This window comes from Podarcis raffonei, chromosome 4 (assembly GCF_027172205.1).
Source record: "Podarcis raffonei isolate rPodRaf1 chromosome 4, rPodRaf1.pri, whole genome shotgun sequence".
Taxonomy (NCBI): Eukaryota; Metazoa; Chordata; class Lepidosauria; order Squamata; family Lacertidae; genus Podarcis; species Podarcis raffonei.
In genome coordinates, this window is record NC_070605.1 from 16,702,523 (window position 1) to 16,720,762 (window position 18,240).

The 18,240-nt window shown below is 41.5% G+C and overlaps 1 protein-coding gene across 1 annotated transcript in view; it reads left to right on the plus strand.

The window, feature by feature from the left end:
- The first annotated feature begins 2,245 nt into the window (after positions 1 to 2,245).
- LOC128412322 (NADH dehydrogenase [ubiquinone] 1 alpha subcomplex subunit 1-like) overlaps positions 2,246 to 18,240 on the plus strand; it is a 31,952-nt gene continuing 15,957 nt past the window's right edge. The window contains 1 exon segment of the mRNA XM_053385228.1: positions 2,246 to 2,554. Within this exon segment, the coding sequence (XP_053241203.1) occupies positions 2,323 to 2,554 (232 nt within the window). The 5' untranslated portion in view covers positions 2,246 to 2,322.

Sequence of the window (18,240 nt, forward strand, 5' to 3'; positions counted from 1 at the left end):
TTGTGCTAAGAACTGCACTGCAAAATTCAGAGAAGTGCGAAATACGAAGGGTAATTGCATTCCGGTCTGTGTACTGGAGGCACAAAACCTGGAAAGCTGTCTGTGGACAAACGCTGGTTCCCTTGGCCTGAAAGTGAGATGAGCACCGCAACCCCATAGTCGCCTTTGACTGGACCCAACCATCCAGGGGTCCTTTACCTTATGGACAATGCCCTAGCTTTTAAGTTTTTATTTACTGACATTTGATGACATAAACTGCTTTTGTGTTCTGTTGTTTCCTTGTTTTTTGCTATTTGAAGATCTGCTGCACCAACAATAGCAAGGACCTGCAAGATAGTGGCTCTTCTCCTATGAACACCTAGACCCCTGGGTCTAACTTTAGTAGACTTCTTTGGGCTTACCCACAATTACTTTTTGCCCTGCTCTTTCCAGACACAGCTTTGTGCTTTTTAAGTCTGAGTGCTTTTTACTTGTTCCAGAGCTTCCTCCCATGAAAATCTGCTCTTTAAAGCTGAACGGCAACAAACGGCTATTCAGGCTTTCTGTAGGTTGCTGTTTGTTCTGATTCAGCTTTAAAGAGCAGTTTTCATGGGGAAAGCTCTGGAGCAAAAAAAAGGGTGGGAGGGAGCTCAGACACAGAGCTTTAAAGCATGGGCCATGCCTGAAAAGCACAGAGGAAAGGTAAGTGTGGACAAGTCCTTTGACTACATGGCTAACCATTTGATATACTCACTTTGTCTCAGTTGGTTTCATGAATGTCGGTTACATTTGCAGTTGTACTGCATCACAACTTTTGTTGCCTTCAAGGGTTTTTTTCTTCCTCTTGGGGCAAAAATGGAAATTGTTTGCAAAAGTGCTTAGTTATTTTGATGACGCAGGGGGTTTGGCACCAGAAAGTCATCTTGAGAATGCAGGTAGTCTGCCATGTGAATATATATATATATAAATGCTGAAGTAATACATAATGAATATATAATGCTTATTCATGTGCATGTGACCTGGAAGCATGATCTGTCAAATTCATTTCACCAGAAAATGTAAGTTATACAGAGAGCCTGTTGGAATGCATGCCTCAAAATCCATGTTGGAAACTAAACTGGTTGGATGTTTGCCACAGGAATGGCTTATGGGAGCATTGCTGTGAATTACAACTGCACATTGTGGGGGCGATGGATATTAATGGATTTCAGCATCGTGAACGTTTATAAGATTATGTGCTGAAGTGTCTTTTGACTATTATATTTATTTAGCTGCATTGTTCCTTCAAGTTGCTTTCGTGGCTTTATTTTATTCTTTTGTCAAATAGGTACTCGGCTGCCTCAAAAATAATATATATTAAATAGAAGGTCAGAAAAACACACACATTCAAATAAAACAAACTAGAAATCCTTATATCTTTCTCTTCCAACTGAGTACTAGTCGCTGAGTACTAGAAGCTTTGCAATCAGAGTCAGAAAATAAATCTCCTTCCCACTTCTGTCCATTTACCGGGCTGGAGCTGTGGTGATGGCAGGAAAGTCCTTCGGTGCTCATTCAGCACAAACAAAAGAAAGTCTTTATTCCCACGGAGCATAATTAAACTGTGGAATGTGCTCCACAAGAGGTAGAGATGATCACCAACTTCGCTGGTTTTTAAAGTGGATTGTGTCGGAATCTCCATTATTCTGAGCTGATAAGGCTTATCTTCGGAATCGCCTCCCGACGGTTAATTGACGACCTGATCCTTTGATAAGGCCTCAGGCACGTTGTCCCAGCAGAGCATCAAAACAGCATGCAGAAGGATGAGATAGTATGAGCTACATTGCTATGCTTTATTTTCTAGCTATGCAGAGAGCAAAGAAATATACATCCTCTCCCTGTGAGAGCAGAGAGCAACTGAACAAAGGAACAAAAGAAACGGAAAACCACTAACGTCACATCCTGTCTCCTTTCCCGTGAGACTGGAAGGTCTCTGGAATGTAAACAGAGTCTTGTGACTCCCAGCAGCTGCTCAGTGAGAAACAGAAATTAACAGATTGGACATAGGAGGAAAAGGCTAACAGTGGCTGCTAACCTAGATGGAGATCTTCTGCAGTGCGTTTCTTGAAGTCATTTGTGGGAAAGCGCAAGAGAGGAGAGGGCTGTCGAGCTCACATCTTGCTTGTGGGCTTCCCCCAGGCATCTGATTGACCATGGAGAGATTAGAAAGTTGGACAAGCTGAAGGGCTGTTGGTGGAGCATGCGCAAGAGACCAGCTCTCCTTTGAGGGTGAAGTCGTGTGGCAGCTCGGCTCACTGAGAGGTCACCAGGGTTGCGGAAGGAAAGAGCCGTGCAGCCGTCAGGATGTGGTACGAGATCTTGCCTAGCTTGGGCCTCATGTACATGTGCTTGGTCATCCCTGGCGTGAGGACCGCCTACATCCACAGATACACCAACAGGGGCAAGGAGAAGAGAATTGCTTGGAACACCTATCAGTGGTAGCTGTTGGAGTGAGACAAGCGTGTGTCTGGAGTAAATCAGTACTATGACTCCAAGGGTTTGGAGAACATTCACATTAAGTGTCTCCACCCCCATCGTTCAGCCCGGACACTGAGATCCAGCGCTGAGGGCCTTCTGGCAGTTCCCTCATTGTGAGAAGTGAGGTTACAGGGAACCAGACAGAGGACCTTCTCGATAGTGGCACCCGCCCTGTGGAACGCCCTCCCTTCAGATGTGAAGGAAATAAGCAGCTATCTTATCTTAAAAAGACATCTGAAGGCAGCCCTGTTTAGGGAAGTTTTTAATATTTAATGCTGTATTGTTTTTAACACTTGATTGGAAGCGTGGCTGGGGAAACTCAGCCAGATGGGCAGGGTATAAATAATAAATTATTATTATTATTATTATTATTATTATTATTATTATTATTATTACCACAGTGCAATGAAAGCAACTTAATAAACATGTATTTGAAAAAGTATGGGGCATATTGATCATAATCTCATGAGGAGAGAGGACAATAGGCTTCTAATACTGTACCAATAAAATTGCAATAAAGAAATAAAATACAGAAAGAAAGAAAGAAAGAAAGAAAGAAAGAAAGAAAGAAAGAAAGAAAGAAAGTTGGACAAGCTGGGTCTTTGGCCTGATCCAGCAGGCTCTTCTTATGTTCTTATGTCATTAGTTCCCATCTAGTTTCGGAGATTAGCACAAAAACACATGTGGAAAGGAATGAATCTCTCGGAATTTTTAACAGAGGAGTTTGGCAGAGACAACTCATGTTCCTCCTACACGAGAATATCTTCTCTCTCTCTGTCTGTCTGTCTTCTCAAAATAAAAATAAAAAACCTCTCCTCTCAGCCGAGTGTTTCATTGTTTTCTCATGTTGCTAAATGTTCGTTTGACTACTTCATCTGCCAGAGACGTTTCCCTCCCTACATTTCGATTTCCTTGTGCTGTGTCTTGCATGAAAAGTGTTTCCTAAATAAAACCTGATTGATGGATGTTTGGCGTCGTGGGACCTGCAGCCTTGCGCATGAAGGAAAACATAAGAAAGAGGCAGATGGAATCTCCGTTGCATATTGGAACTGAAAGATGCCATCTTCAATGTTGTTACACGTCCAGAACCGCACTGTGCATTAGTCTTTGAATAAAAGAGGCCTAAAGCATATCAGTCCAGGCAGTCTTTGCAAAAGGCAGTGGCTTGGTTGTCCTGAAAAACTCTTCCTCCATGCTCTGGACTCCATATGGTTGAAATGATGTGCTTTGTGAGCTTAGCATGTAAACAGTATTTCATACCTGCCATGCAACTGTGTTCAACATTTGCTAGTATTTGACACCTGCTATTCCATTTAGTAATGTATGGAAGTGAGAGCTGAACCATAAAGAAGGCTGATCGCCAAAGAATTGATGCTTTTGAATTAAGGTGCTGGAGGAGACTCTTGAGAGTCCCATGGACTGCAAGAAAATCAAACCTATCCATTCTGAAGGAAATCAGCCCTGAGTGCTCACTGGAAGGACAGATCCTGAAGCTGAGGCTCCAATACTTTGGCCACCTCACAAGAAGAGAAGACTCCCTGGAAAAGACCCTGATGTTGGGAAAGATGGAGGGCACAAGGAGACGGGGACGACAGAGGACAAGATGGTAGGACAGTGTTCTTGAAGCTACCAGCATTAGTTTGACCAAACTGCGGGAGGCAGTGGAAGACAGGAGTGCCTGGCGTGCTCTGGTCCATGGGGTCACGAAGAGTCGGACACGACTAAACAACTAAACAACAACAACAACAACTCCATTTAATAAATCCTGGTTGTTGTTGTTTGCATTCATGCATTGTACAGCCCTTTGAACAGGTGATGAAAAACAAAAGAGATATTTTTTTAAAAAGCTGATACTTCCATTTTTATTTCAAAAGTGTGACAATATCCACTCCCACAGCTCCAAAAAGCAGATTTTGTGTGTTTTTTCCTGAAGAGATTGGTGTATCAACATTTCCCATGCCCCCATAATTATTCCATGGGGAATGTGATTGGTTTCCGATGGTCATTTGCAATAAATGGAACTGCACTTCACCTGTCAAATAGTAACAAATGTATAACAAATACCAACAAATACTGCATGGCAGATGTCAAATACTGTCTCATGGCACACTTGCTGGTTCAGGTGTGCAGAGGTTCCTCCTAGCAGTCCAGATGTTATCCTGAAAAAGCCTAGCTGCATAATAATAACAAAAATCTCAAGGAGCCAGCTAGAAGAAGAAACTGTTGGTGCCATCCTTTTTTAAAAAATGCTTTTTATTGGTGTTTCATTTAATACAAACAAAATACAATAATATTCAACAATCATTTACCCACATTCTTTCTCCACACTCTGCTGAGCATTGACTTCATTCCCTTCCCTCAACAGGTTTTCTTATGTCAGCTACTTTTCCACAGTTTCTTATTGTATCCAATCCTATCTAGTAAAGGTAAAGGGACTCCCTGACCATTAGGTCCAGTCATGACCGACTCTGGGGTTGTCGTGCTCATCTCGCTTTACTGGCCGAGGGAGCCAGCGTACAGCTTCCGGGTCATGTGGCCAGCATGACTAAGCCACTTCTGGCAAACCAGAGCAGCGCACAGAAACACCATTTACCTTCCCGCCGGAGTGGTACCTATTTATCTACTTGCACTCTGACATGCTTTCGAACTGCTAGGTTGGCAGGAGCAGGGACCGAGCAACAGGAGCTCACCCCATTGTGGGGATTCGAACCGCCAACCTTCTGATCAGCAAGTCTGTGGTTTAATTTCAGTCCTGCCGGAGTCCTCAAATTTCTACAGTTATTATTTATGTTCTCCATAAATTTACTCCAATCTTTTTGGAATTTTTCTTCGGATTCTACAGGTCAGTTTTGCTAGTTCTGCATAATCAACCATCTTTGTCTGCCACTCCTCTATTGTTGGTAATTCTGGTACTTTCCATTTTTGGGCTAACAAAGCACTGGCAGCTGTCGTAGCATACATAAATAACCTTTGATTCTGCTTTTTCTATTTCCTCTCCCATCAAGCCTAGCAAGAAAGCTTCTGGCTTTTTTGGGAAAGTGTATTTAAATATCTTTTCCAATTCATTATATGTTGGTGCCATCCTAATTTCTGGGGGTGGGTGGGTGGGTTTACATTCCGAAGTGTGGATACCATGACAATAAAAGATGTACCCTTATCTGTTTTATAAAACAAAACTTCCACCCACAATAGGGCCTCACAAGGAAATCTAATGGTTTGTGGGAAAGGGTTCATACTGGAAAAGGTAGTTGAACAGACAGCAACAGCAAGGAAGGGGAGCAGAGGGCTAGGAACGCCCTCCCATCAGATGTCAAAGAGATAAACAACTACCTGACATTTAGAAGACATCTGAAGGCAGCCCTGTTCAAGGAAGTTTTTAATGTGTGACATTTTAATGTATTTTTAATCTTTGTTGGAAGCCGCCCAGAGAGGCTGGGGAAACCCAGCCAGAGGGGCGGAGTACAAATAATAAATTATTATTATTATTATTATTATTATTATTATTATTATTATTATTATTGGCTACAGGGGTCGGCAATGGGCCCCCAATTGGGATGTGGGCATCAGCAGGTGCCCAGGAATACTTACTCCTGACTTCAGCCCTTAAGGATGAGCAGAATAGCCTTAATCTAGTTCATTTCTGTGTTGTTTGCATTGAGCTCCCTCTCTGTTTTGTGCAGATCCTTTTAAATTTTGCATGAACTTGATACGAAAAAAATTAAACAAATTTGTGTTTGTTTTGTTTAAACAGTTTATATATCGCTTAACTACAATGGTCTTTAAATGGTTTACAAAGATACAATACAAAGAATAATGCATTTCATTGGACGAAAGTAAAGCTATTCTTTACATTAAATTTGCTTACGCGATTTCCGCTCCTGACCTTGGGTGAAAATGAGAATTGCAGGAATTTCCACCCCTATATCCATTTGCAGTTGTATTCTCAGACATCCCAAGCATTTAGCTTGTACTTCCCAAGTCCTGATGCTACTTAACAGTGTTTTTTTACCCTGTGGGGCAGTACGCAGGGGTATGCATACCCCTAAACATTTTGTGAATCTTTGTACTTTTGTCCATTTAATGCATTTATTTTTCCCGATTTGAACTACAGAATGGTGATTTGCTTGAGTCAAAATGAGAGTATCCCTAAACACTTTTTTTTAAAAAAAGGCACTGCTCCTTAACATTTTATACCAGGAAAGAGAAACATCTATTGCTGCTGCTGCTCTTTTCCATGATGTTGAAAGGAGCAAATGTAACTTTAAAGAAGACATTGGGGAGCAAATTGTATTCCTCCCCCCCCATTACATTCTTGAATGTATCAGAGCAAGTTTGTCTAAGCAGAACGAGAAGTGCCCAAGGGATTAGTGACTCTTTTATTCTGATGCTTCTTATCAGAGGCATCCAACAGAGCAGGGAGAAAATGTCCTGTAGCTGATTAGAGAGAATATAGCTGATCTGCACCTTACCTTCCATTAGGGAGACTGAGTTGGCCTTCTTTCAGGTGACTGATATGGAGGATGGGGTATGGTTAAAAGGGTAGCAAAACTGCAAGGTATTTAGTCTGCCATTATAATATCACCTCTCTTTGCTATTTTCAGTTTCAGTTTATTATTTTCAAATAATAATAATAATAATAATAATAATAATAATAATAATAATAATTTATTATTTATACCCAACCCTTCTGGCTGGGTTTCCCCAGCCACTCTGGGTGGCTTCCAACAAAAGGTTAAAAATACATCAAAACATCAGTCATTAAAAACTTCCCTATACAGGGTTACCTTCTAAATGTCATATAGTTGTTTATTTCTTTGACATCTGATGGGAGGGTGTTCCACAGGGCGGGCGCCACTACCGAGAAGGCCCTCTGCCTGGTTCCCTGTAGCTTTGCTTCTCGCAATGAGGGAACTGCCAGAAGGCCCTCGGTGCTGGACCTCAGTGTCCGGGCAGAATGATGGGGGTGAAGACGCTCCTTCAGGTATACAGGGCCGAGGCTGTTTAGGGCTTTAAAGGTCAGCACCAACACTTTGAATTGTGCTCGGAAACATACTACAAGCCAATGTAGGTCTTTCAAGACCGGTGTTATGTGGTCTTGGTGGCCACTCTGTGGTCTAAGTGACTAGGGCAGTAGTTCTCAAATGTTTTTCTCCAGGCCAAACATTCAGAATAAAAATTTCTCATGTTACACCAAGAAGAAGAAGAGTTTGGATTTGATATCCCGGTTTATCACTACCCACAGGGGTCTCAAAGCGGCTAGCATTCTCCTTTACCTTCCTTCCCCACAACAAACACTCTGTGAGGTGAGTGGGGCTGAGAGACTTCAGAGAAGTGTGACTGGCCCAAGGTCACCCAGCAGCTGCATGTGGAGGAGCCGGGAAGCGAACCCGGTTTACCAGATTACGAGTCTATCGCTCTTAACCACTACACCACACTGGCTCTCAAATTTTGTATTGATAAGAAATACATTGGAAAACAAAAAGAAATGACTCCCAGCAGTGCTTGATTTATAACATAGAAGACAACTGTTTTATGATAGGATCATGGAGCATCCAGAAAGTAAAAAACAATGTAGCTGCATAAGGACACGAATCATTCCCAAAATATAATCATAAATGAGCCTCTTACATATGTAACTTAAGGATTTATACAAACTCAATGAGAACTGTGAGCTCTCACATTTATATTAGGTATGAATTGAGACAAACTCACTCTCGTCTCTAAATCAACACAAAGAAGCCTTTCCCTTTTCTGATCTTTCGAATCTGTCAGAGCTGAAAATCCCTGCTCACAACAATATGCCGTGGAGTGGGCATTATTATCTTGGAAGATGCTTAGTAGGGCCAGTTCTGGGGTGACTTCTAATACTTGCTTAGTTATTTTGCATATTCCTTGTATGGCTGTTGTCCAGAATAGTTGGATTTGGGGGCATTCCCAGCACATGTGGAGGTATGTGCCTGTGGAGATGCACCCTCTCCAGCATTTTTGTGAGGTTCCTGGGCGTATTAGCGCTAGTTTCCTTGGTGTTAGGTACCACCAGTAAGTGAGTTTCAGAGTGAGTTATTTCCTTTTCGTTGATATGGATTTAAAGGGCAAATAGAAACACCGCCACCCGACCCCACCCCCACTCACCATGGCCCCCTCCACCTCTTCCCCCCTTTTCTTCCTAATGTAACACTTATGTCTTAACAAATGAAACTGATCTGTAGAAAATGAAACTTGAAAAAAAGACATTGCACATACTTTTGTAAACCAAGAAATCGTTAATTAAAAAATACGTTAAAAAAACACAAAACAATACGCCATGGAGAACTGTAGAAGAATAGCCAATGTTCTTGAAGAGAGGCATGGATACTGTTTCTGCTTGTATACCCTCCCCAAATTATTTTGATACTATGCTATACTATATTACAATGAAATGCTTAAATGTTTCTTGGATTGTCCTTGAATCTTCCTGCCACACCTGTCACACTCTCCTGCGCCACAACCTTTGAGAACTACTGGACTAGGGTGATTCCCATTGGCATATACAGTTGTTGTTGTTGTTTAGTCGTGTCCGACTCTTTGTGACCCCCTGGACCAGAGCATGCCAGGCACTCCTGTCTTCCACTGCCTCCCGCAGTTTGGTCAAACTCATGTTCGTAGCTTCGAGAACACTGTCCAACCATCTCGGCCTCTGTCGTCCCCTTCTCCTTATGCCCTCAATCTTTCCCAACATCAGGGTCTTTTCCAGGGAGTCTTCTCTTCTTGTGAGGTGGCCAAAGTACTGGAGCCTCAGCTTCAGGATCTGTCCTTCCAGTGAGCACTCAGGGCTGATTTCCTTCAGAATGGATAGGTTTGATCTTTTTGCAGTCCATGGGGACTCTCAAGAGTCTCCTCCAGCACCATAATTCAATTTGAAAAGAAGAATATTTCAGTTCTGGAACATGAGATGATCCAAACACTGCAGCAGTTTTTATTCCAGGAATGTGGAGCTTTCCCCAAATACCATTTCCCAAAGGGTACTGAACTGGAATTTTAACCCTACATGCCTTCCCCACTTTGAGCTGTCAGCAGTACCAACCAAATCCCAGGTTGATTTTAGATGTAGCAAACCAATCTTTAACATATTTTTTAATCCCTCATAAAAAGGTCATTTTTAAAAAATTGCCTAACGCCCAAGGTCAAAACTTGTTCTGGTCCTGATGACATCCCTGGAAGTGTGGCAGAATCTAAATATCTTGTCCCCAATTCTCCCTGCAAACCAGGGTTAAGGAAACCTGTCGTCCTCCAGATATTGTTGGACTCCAAATTTCCATCAGCCCCAGCCAGTATGGCTGCTGAGCCACTACAAATGAAAATCACTATTTAACAGAGCTGCTGGGAGGCAACCAGGGAGGTACCTTTCATCAGAATGGAAGGCCCTGGGTGGCACTATGGTTGTTGGCTGTGTCAAAGGAAACCTGGAAGAACAAGGAGTCTCTCTCTTGTATTGCAGCACTGGATAACTGCAGCACACAAACATTTAAAGGGCAGGACATCCAAATGAAGACAAATCAGTTTTGCTTTATATGTACATTTTGGCTTAATCAAGTTGGCCTTCCTCACCCCTTCCTCCACCACAGGTCTCCCAATTGTATTTTATGGTAAATAAAAACTAAGATCTGCCAAGGCCCGGAACGACAGATCACAACAATGAACAACTCATTATGGGTTTGTTTTTGTTTTAATCCTTTGGGGGACATTTTATTTGAACCCAGTTTCCTTCAGGCTCTGGTCTGGCGATTAGTGACTGCTTAATTATCCACCTCATTAGCTTCCTATTAATAATAAATACCAGGAGGCAGATACTTGCAATTGCACTGCTTGTTTAGGAAAGAAAGGTTGTGTATAGGCGGCACTTCTAAAATGCAAATCCCACTTGCAAAACCAAACCAAAAAAAACACCCACACCAGGAGGGAAGGTTTTACCAATGCTATTTCTCTGTGGGATCATTGAAAGCTACCTTATACTGAGGACTCAGCTATACAGCTGTAAATAAAACGGTTTAAGTGTGTTTTAAGTGCAATATACAAGCCAGACTGGATTGCTTAATTAAAGGATTCTACCAAATCCTAGAGACATCACCTTGCCAACAAAGGTCCATATAGTTAAAGCCATGGTTTTCCCAGTAGTGATGTATGGAAGTGAGAGCTTTTTGAATTATGGTGCTGGAGGAGACTCTTGAGAGTCCCATGGACTGCAAGAAGATCAAACGTATCCATTCTTAAGGAAATCAGCCCTGAGTGCTCACTGGAAGGACAGATCCTGAAGCTGAGACTCCAATACTTTGGCCACCTCATGAGAAGAGAAGACTCCCTGGAAAAGACCCTGATGTTGGGAAAGATGGAGGGCACAAGGAGAAGGGGACGACAGAGGACGAGATGGTTGGACAGTGTTCTTGAAGCTACAAACATGAGGCTGACCAAACTGCGGGAGGCAGTGGAAGACAGGAGTGCCTGGCGTGCTCTGGTCCAGGGGGTCACGAAGAGTCAGACACGACTAAACGACTAAACAACAACAATGAACCATCAACTTGCTTCCAATAAATTGCAAAGGGACTGTACCCTGCTATTTGCTCACTAGCATGACTGAGGAGGGATAATATCAAAACAATATATCCTCTCCTATATTCCTAAAGATTCCCATAAGCTGAACTCAGGACAGATTTAAAATAGCCCTGGAGCTCTTTCCCACAGCAGGTCATGATGGCGAGCAAGCTAGATGGTTTTAAAGAAGGATGAGAGCGATTCATGGATGAGATGGTTATCGATGCTTCACAGGCTTCATGGGATTTCTACTATATCAGGAATGCAAGCTGGAAAATGCATGATTGAATGCCTTCTTGTAAAAAAAAAAAACCACACACCTCAATTCACATTGCAAACTTGCACACCATTTGGAAGGTGATGCTAGAAACTGTTGTTCTGTAGGGCTAGCTTTCCACAGGCAAGGGAAAGGGAGGGAGAATTCAATGATGCAACACCCCATCTCCATTTCTGATATGGCACAATCTTAAGAGGAGCATGTCATCATTGTGGAACATGCAGTTCATCTCACCAATTGACTTTGCAGATGATATCAAAGGAGGCAAAGCCTTGTTCCATTAATCGCTTCAGGAAGCTCAGATCTGAAAGCAAAATCAGCTCGATTGGGACCATGGTATGGAGGAGAATTCCTTACAGTCTGCATTTGAAAGCAAATTGGCCTAATTCCCAGTTTCTGGACTTATATGCAGATCAGATTGTGGACGTCTTTGAATTTTGCGATGCAATTTTGGTTAAAAATATTTTATTGATCATTTCTGTATTTCTGTACACCAGACACGTCCAACTTCCAAGAGACTGTGATCTACTCCCACTATACAAAACCTGGCAGTGATCTACCCATAAAAGTTGTTGAGCTTTTTTGGGGGGTGGGCAAAGGGGGTCCAGCGATCAACCATGATCGACCTGTTGGACACCCCTGCTGTACACCATGCAGAGGTTTTACTATTTTACTATAAACCATTCTACCCGGACACTGAGGTCCAGCGCTGAGGGCCTTCTGGCGGTTCCCTCACTGCAAGAAGCCAAGTTACAGGGAACCAGGCAGAGGGCCTTCTTGGTAGTGGCGCCCGCCCTGTGCAACCCCCTCCCACCAGATGTCAAAGAGAAGAACAACTACCAAACTTTTAGAAGATATCTGAAGGCAGTCCTGTTTAGGGAAGCTTTTAATGTTTAATGTACAGTGGTACCTCTGGTCCCGCTGCTGCTGCGCAATTTCTGTTCTCATCCTGAAGCAAAGTTCTTAACCCGAGATATTATTTCTGGGTTAGCCGAGTCTGTAACCTGAAGCGTATGTAACCTGAAGCATATGTAACCCGAAGTACCACTGTATTGCTGTATTTTAATATTTGGTTGGAAGCTGCCCAGAGTGGCTGGGGAAGCCCAGCCAGATGGGCGGGGTATAAATAATAAATAATTATTATTATTACATTATAATCAAAGGGTATATACTGTTATGAGGATTTTTTTGGGGGGGGGTGTCAGTCTGGATGTTGTCCTAGGCCCCTTCCAGTTGCTGTGATCCTGTATCCTGTTAAGGGGGACTCTGAAGAACAGGTCAAACTAGTCCCTTTGTCAGGTTAGTCACCTTGGTCATTCAGCCAACACCTGACATCTGCATATAATGAGAGTGAGTCAAGCCTCACTTGACTAGTGGGTGGAAAAACAATTGTCAGATTTGGGGTGTGTGCTTGTGAGTTGGAAGGTGGATGCTGGAAGCTGGAGACAGAAGTATGTCCATAATACTCTATAGAGTACTATAGAACAGTCATACCTTGGTTTTCAAACAGTTTAGTTCTCGAACGTTTTGGCTCCCGAACACCGCAAACCCAGAAGTGAGTGTTCTGGTTTGTGAACTGTTTTTGGAAGCCAAACATCTGACGGGGCTTCCGATTGGCTGCAGGAGCTTCCTACAGCCAATCAGAAGCCTCGCTTTGGTTTTCGAACATTTTGGAAGTTGAATGGACTTCCGGAACGAATTCCATTCGGCTTCCAAGGTACGACTGTACTCTGCTGCATAACTGTATTAGATTTAATAGAGAAGTATTTTTACATAGTTATGCACATGTATGCGCTGTTACTTTAGGAAACCTGGACTGTACATGTGTGAGCAGGGGGTTTAAAAATGTTTACAATAATGCATGTAGCATGCAGGAATTGTTCATGTTTTTAGTGGAGCAATTTTTAAAAATAGCTTGCATCTCCATGACATCAATGAAACAAGATGGGAATTAGAGTGGGGGGGGGGGGATTTGTGCAGATCAGTAAAACATCGAGATCCTTCTCCCCCAGTAAATTCCATCCCTACTCATAAATGAGCCGGTTCCAAATTGAGACATTGGGAGTTCATTTATCCCTAACACCCGTAGGCTAGTTTGACCCTGCTTGTATTTAACAGTTCTATCTTGAAAACTTGCAAAAGTGATATGCTTGTTCTTTCTCTCCTCCCCCTTTACTTTCCTTTTCTTGCAGAAGAAATAATTTCTCTCTCTCTCCCTCTGATCTAGTTAAGCCACCCCCATGGTCCCCAAACATGTTTCAGACAAGCTTTGGATGATTCCTGGTTTTATGATACGTTTGGAGCAGCCACCTGAATTTCCCGACAATAGATTTTATTTTGAGATAGCTGAAATTGTTTGCAATGCATTTTCTTCATAAAGCCACATAAGGTCTTCGAGGCAGAAAAAGTGCAGGTCTAGACAGAATTATCTCCGGAGCCGAGAGCTGTGCAGCTAAGGGTGTCCACGGAATTTAAAGCAGATTCAGGGGTGGGCAATATAAGCAGGAGCTTGGGAAATTCTTCCTGGTTCTGTGAGAAGTTGTTAGGAGGGAGGAAAACCACTGACACAGAATTCACTCCCAGCTGGACCACACAGTCTTCAGACTGCTATGGGATGCCAACAGAACCTGGAATGCTTGGGCAATGGCTGAGGACCTAGCACTCAATAATAATAATAATAATAATAATAATAATAATAATAATAATAATTTATTATTTGTACCCGACCCATCTGGCTGGGTCTCCTCAGCCACTTAATCCAACAAAGATAAAAATACATTAAAATGTCACACATTAAAAACTTCCCTAAACAGGGCTGCCTTCAGATGTCTTCTAAATGTCAGGTGGTTGTTTATCTCTTTGACATCTGATGGGAGGTTGTTCCACAGGGCGGGCACCACTACTGAGAAGGCCCTCTGCCTGGTTTCCCATAGCAACAACTGATGACTCCACAAAGCCATCCTGCGCGAAGACCAGGGCTGATGTGAGTTGTGATTTAGAAAGTAGGTTGGTAAAATATTAAGTAACTGAAGAGCTACAGTAGATCATTAAAGCATTAAAGGTAGAAGTGGAATAGACTGATCAATGGATACAGTGCAAGATACATATATATGGCCTAATTCAGGGGTCAGCAAACTTTTTCAGCAGGGGGCCAGTCCACTGTCCCTCAGACCTTGTGGGGGGCTGGATTTTAAATGAAAACACACATTCTACTCATGTAAAAACACCAGGCAGGCCCCACAAATAACCTAGAGATGCATTTTAAATAAAAACACACATTCTACTCATGTAAAAACACACTGATTCCTGGACCGTCTGCGGGCCGGATTTAGAAGGCTATTGGGCCAGATCCGTCCCTTGGGCCTTAGTTTGCCTACCCATGGCCTAATTGGTTTGGGAGTTTGGCCATGGCAGATTTTTGTAGATTATTCTAATTCAAATTCAAAATCCTTTATTAGGCATAGCACACCACACATTATCAAACAAACATCATATACAGACTGTATAAAATATGGGCTCAGCGAACACAATTTATCCCAGTCCTATTCGTAACTCCAAAAAATAAATCGATGTACATAGATAATATAATACAACACAGCAACATCATCTACCATTAAGAACCACTAAGTCTCTTTATCATGGCCCATTCTTTCTTCATGGACAGCACTTAAAAATTCAGCCACTATAATAGTAATTTGATCATCGCTGTCCGCCAGCAGGTCCTGAACAGTTGGTTGTGTAAAAATCTGTCTATTAAATTTTAGGGCCTCAAATAATTGTCTTCTGGCATAACTGCCAAAATCACAGGAAAAGAATATATGCTCTAGAGTATCGGGTTCCTGTTTTTTGCATTTGCAGAGACGCTCTGATTCTGGGATAGCTAAGTATCTTCCTCTCACTACCACCGAGGGAAACATGTTAAATCTGGCAAACATAAACAGCCTACACGATTCATGTTTCTTCAGATTTGTCATGTATCCCTTTTGGAAATCTCTACACAAAGGGAGATTTAAGTGGATAGGAGAGCAGGTGCTGTGCTTTGCAACCTCAAGCATGGCGAGAACACTTTTTTCTGTAAGAGTCTTCCTGATAATTTCCCATGTATCTTTGGGATCAGAAATTTCAAAGTCAGTTAGAGTGAGCCCTATCGAATTCAGTTTTCTCCTGCAAGTCAATGATAGATTGTGAATTGCACTATCACTTAAAAGATCGTAAAGTAGAGAATTAGGGGATAGGGCTCTATAATGGAGGAAGATCCAATATTTCAAGGTCCTCAGCCATGCTCTTACTGATAAAGGCAATATTCCCAGCTCACAACATATTGTTTCATATTTTACAGAGTTTGCAAGTCCTAATAATGACCTCAGAAGGGATGCGTGAAATTTATCCAACCTCTTGAGGTCACCTGAAATCCACACTGGTGTGCCGTATAGAAGTTGGGCACAAAGTTTCATGTCAATCACTTGCAATACAGCTGGAATAAATCTGTTTCCTACTGGAGAAAAAAAATAGTATTTAATATGGTGGGCTGTCACTTTGGCCTTAACTATTGCAGCACATATATGTGTATTCCAATTCATATTATTTTTTGAATGTGATTCCCAGATAATTAAAGTGCTTAACTTCCTGTATTAGATGTCCATTAATTATACAGCCTTTTGGGTTCCCTCTCTTTCTGAATTGCATAATTTTTGTCTTATCATAATTAATTTTGAGATTATTGAGAGAGCAGTAGTTTGAGAAACTCTTAAATAATTTTTTTAAACCCAAAACAGAGAGTGAAATAATTACAGCATCATCTGCATAAAGTAATAAAAAGAGTGGGCTATTGTTTAAACAAATACCACTATTGAGTTGTTCCACGACTTAGGTACAAGGGCTGAGTGATAGAATTAAAAAGTGGCACAAGTTTAATGGCCCACCATTCTACATCTAATCTCAACAGGTCTATTGGAATGCCATCCACACCAGGTGATTTCCCTTGCTTAAACGAAAAAATTTTCCTTTTCATCTCCTCAACAGTAATTTGAAATTGTGTGGTTTTTGCCAGAGAAAATTTAAAATTTTCCTTTTTACATACTTGGTGATCATAAAAAACAGCAGTAAAATGTGAAATCCAAGTCTCATCGCTTATATTAGGGAAATCAGTGATATCTTTTATTGAGAGAAGTGACCAAAAAGTTTTGGTATCTTTGATTTCTAATGCAGTAACAATTTTAGACCATTTGGCTAGTGCGAACTCAGATTTTTTTCCCAGGAGCATGTTCTTAAAAGCATTTTTCATTTCAAAATAAGTCTTCCAGAGACCTTGGGAGTTGTTAATAGAGGCTTCTTTTAGACAAGTTCTAAGTTCTTTCTTATAGTTAATACAATCTTTATCAAACCAGTTATACTTATTTAAAGGTTTGTTGCTGAACTGAGGGTCTAAAAAAGAAGAAAATAATTCCTGGATAGTCTTATAATAACAATCATTGTTCTCCAAGGGCATCAAATTTTGGTTAGCCACAGGTTCGAGAATAACTGGGTTATTTTCAAATACTGCTAATAGATCCTCCCTATTTTTATCACTTATATAAATTCTTTTGGCATAAATAGTCTTATCAATACTATTAAGAGGACAAATATCATTATTTCTAGGATTCCTGTACATCTCTAAAACTATTGGGAAGTGGTCACTCTCTGAGCGAGGTACAACTGTAAAAGAGGCAACTTCATTTAACATTTCAACGCAAACTAGAGAATAGTCGATTACGCTCCTACCCCTTTTGGAGCTGAAGGTAAAATTTCCTGGAATATCCGGCCACATTGAGCCATTCAAAAATGAAAGATTAAATTCTAAAACCAATTGTAAAAGTTTTCCTCCCGCTTTATTAATAATGATGTCCTTTGAATTCCTCCCTATTCTCAATGGAAGTGGGGCATCTTCAGCTGGATTTGAGACATAGCGTTTATAGAGAGCTGTATTATCTGATCCAATTCGAGCATTGGTGTCTCCCATTACAATCAGGGGGATGTTTGGAGATTTACTGCGTATTAAATACAACTCTTCAGAGACTATATTCCAACCATAATCTGGTCTAATTTCCAACTCTATGGGAGGAAAGTATATATTTAAAAGAAGAATTTCCCTGTAAACAATGGAAAATGATAACAATTGTGCATGCTGTCCAATATTTCTGATATAATTAATTTTAAGGTTAGAAGACTGTTTAATACCACAGATCAAACCGGCTTTAGGGCGTCCTTTTGTTGACATTTTAGTAGCGGGTAAATTATAAGTAATAAAATTAGGAATATTTAAAGGTTTAAGAGACCAGGTTTCCTGCAAAAGTATTATATCATAAGACACAAGAAAATTTATAAAACCAGAATCAGCTAATTTACATGAGAGTCCAGCTACATTCCAGGACATAATAGAAAGAGTTTGGAGAGATCTTTGATTTAAGGGTGTTAGTGAGGTATGCGTGGTGCATTCCGGATGTCACACCATTTTTGTAGATTATATTTTAATTACATTGTACGGGATGAGCTGCCCTCTCTCATACAGTGGTATCTTGTTTTGAGTCCGGGATCCGTTCCAGAGCCCTGGATGCTCGATGAAAGGGACGCTCGACAAAGCGCTGCTCTGCGCACGTGCGTGGAGTGGTTTGCGCTTCTGCGCATGCGTGAGTGGCAAACCTGGAAGTACCGTATTTTTTGCTCTATAAGACTCACTTTTTCCCTCCTAAAAAGTAAGGGGAAATGTGTGTGCGTCTTATGGAGCGAATGCAGGCTGCACAGGTATCCCAGAAGCCAGAACAGCAAGAGGGATCCCTCTTGCTGTTCTGGCTTCTGAGATTCAGAATATTTTTTTTCTTGTTTTCCTCCTCCAAAAACTAGGTACGTCTTATGGTCTGGTG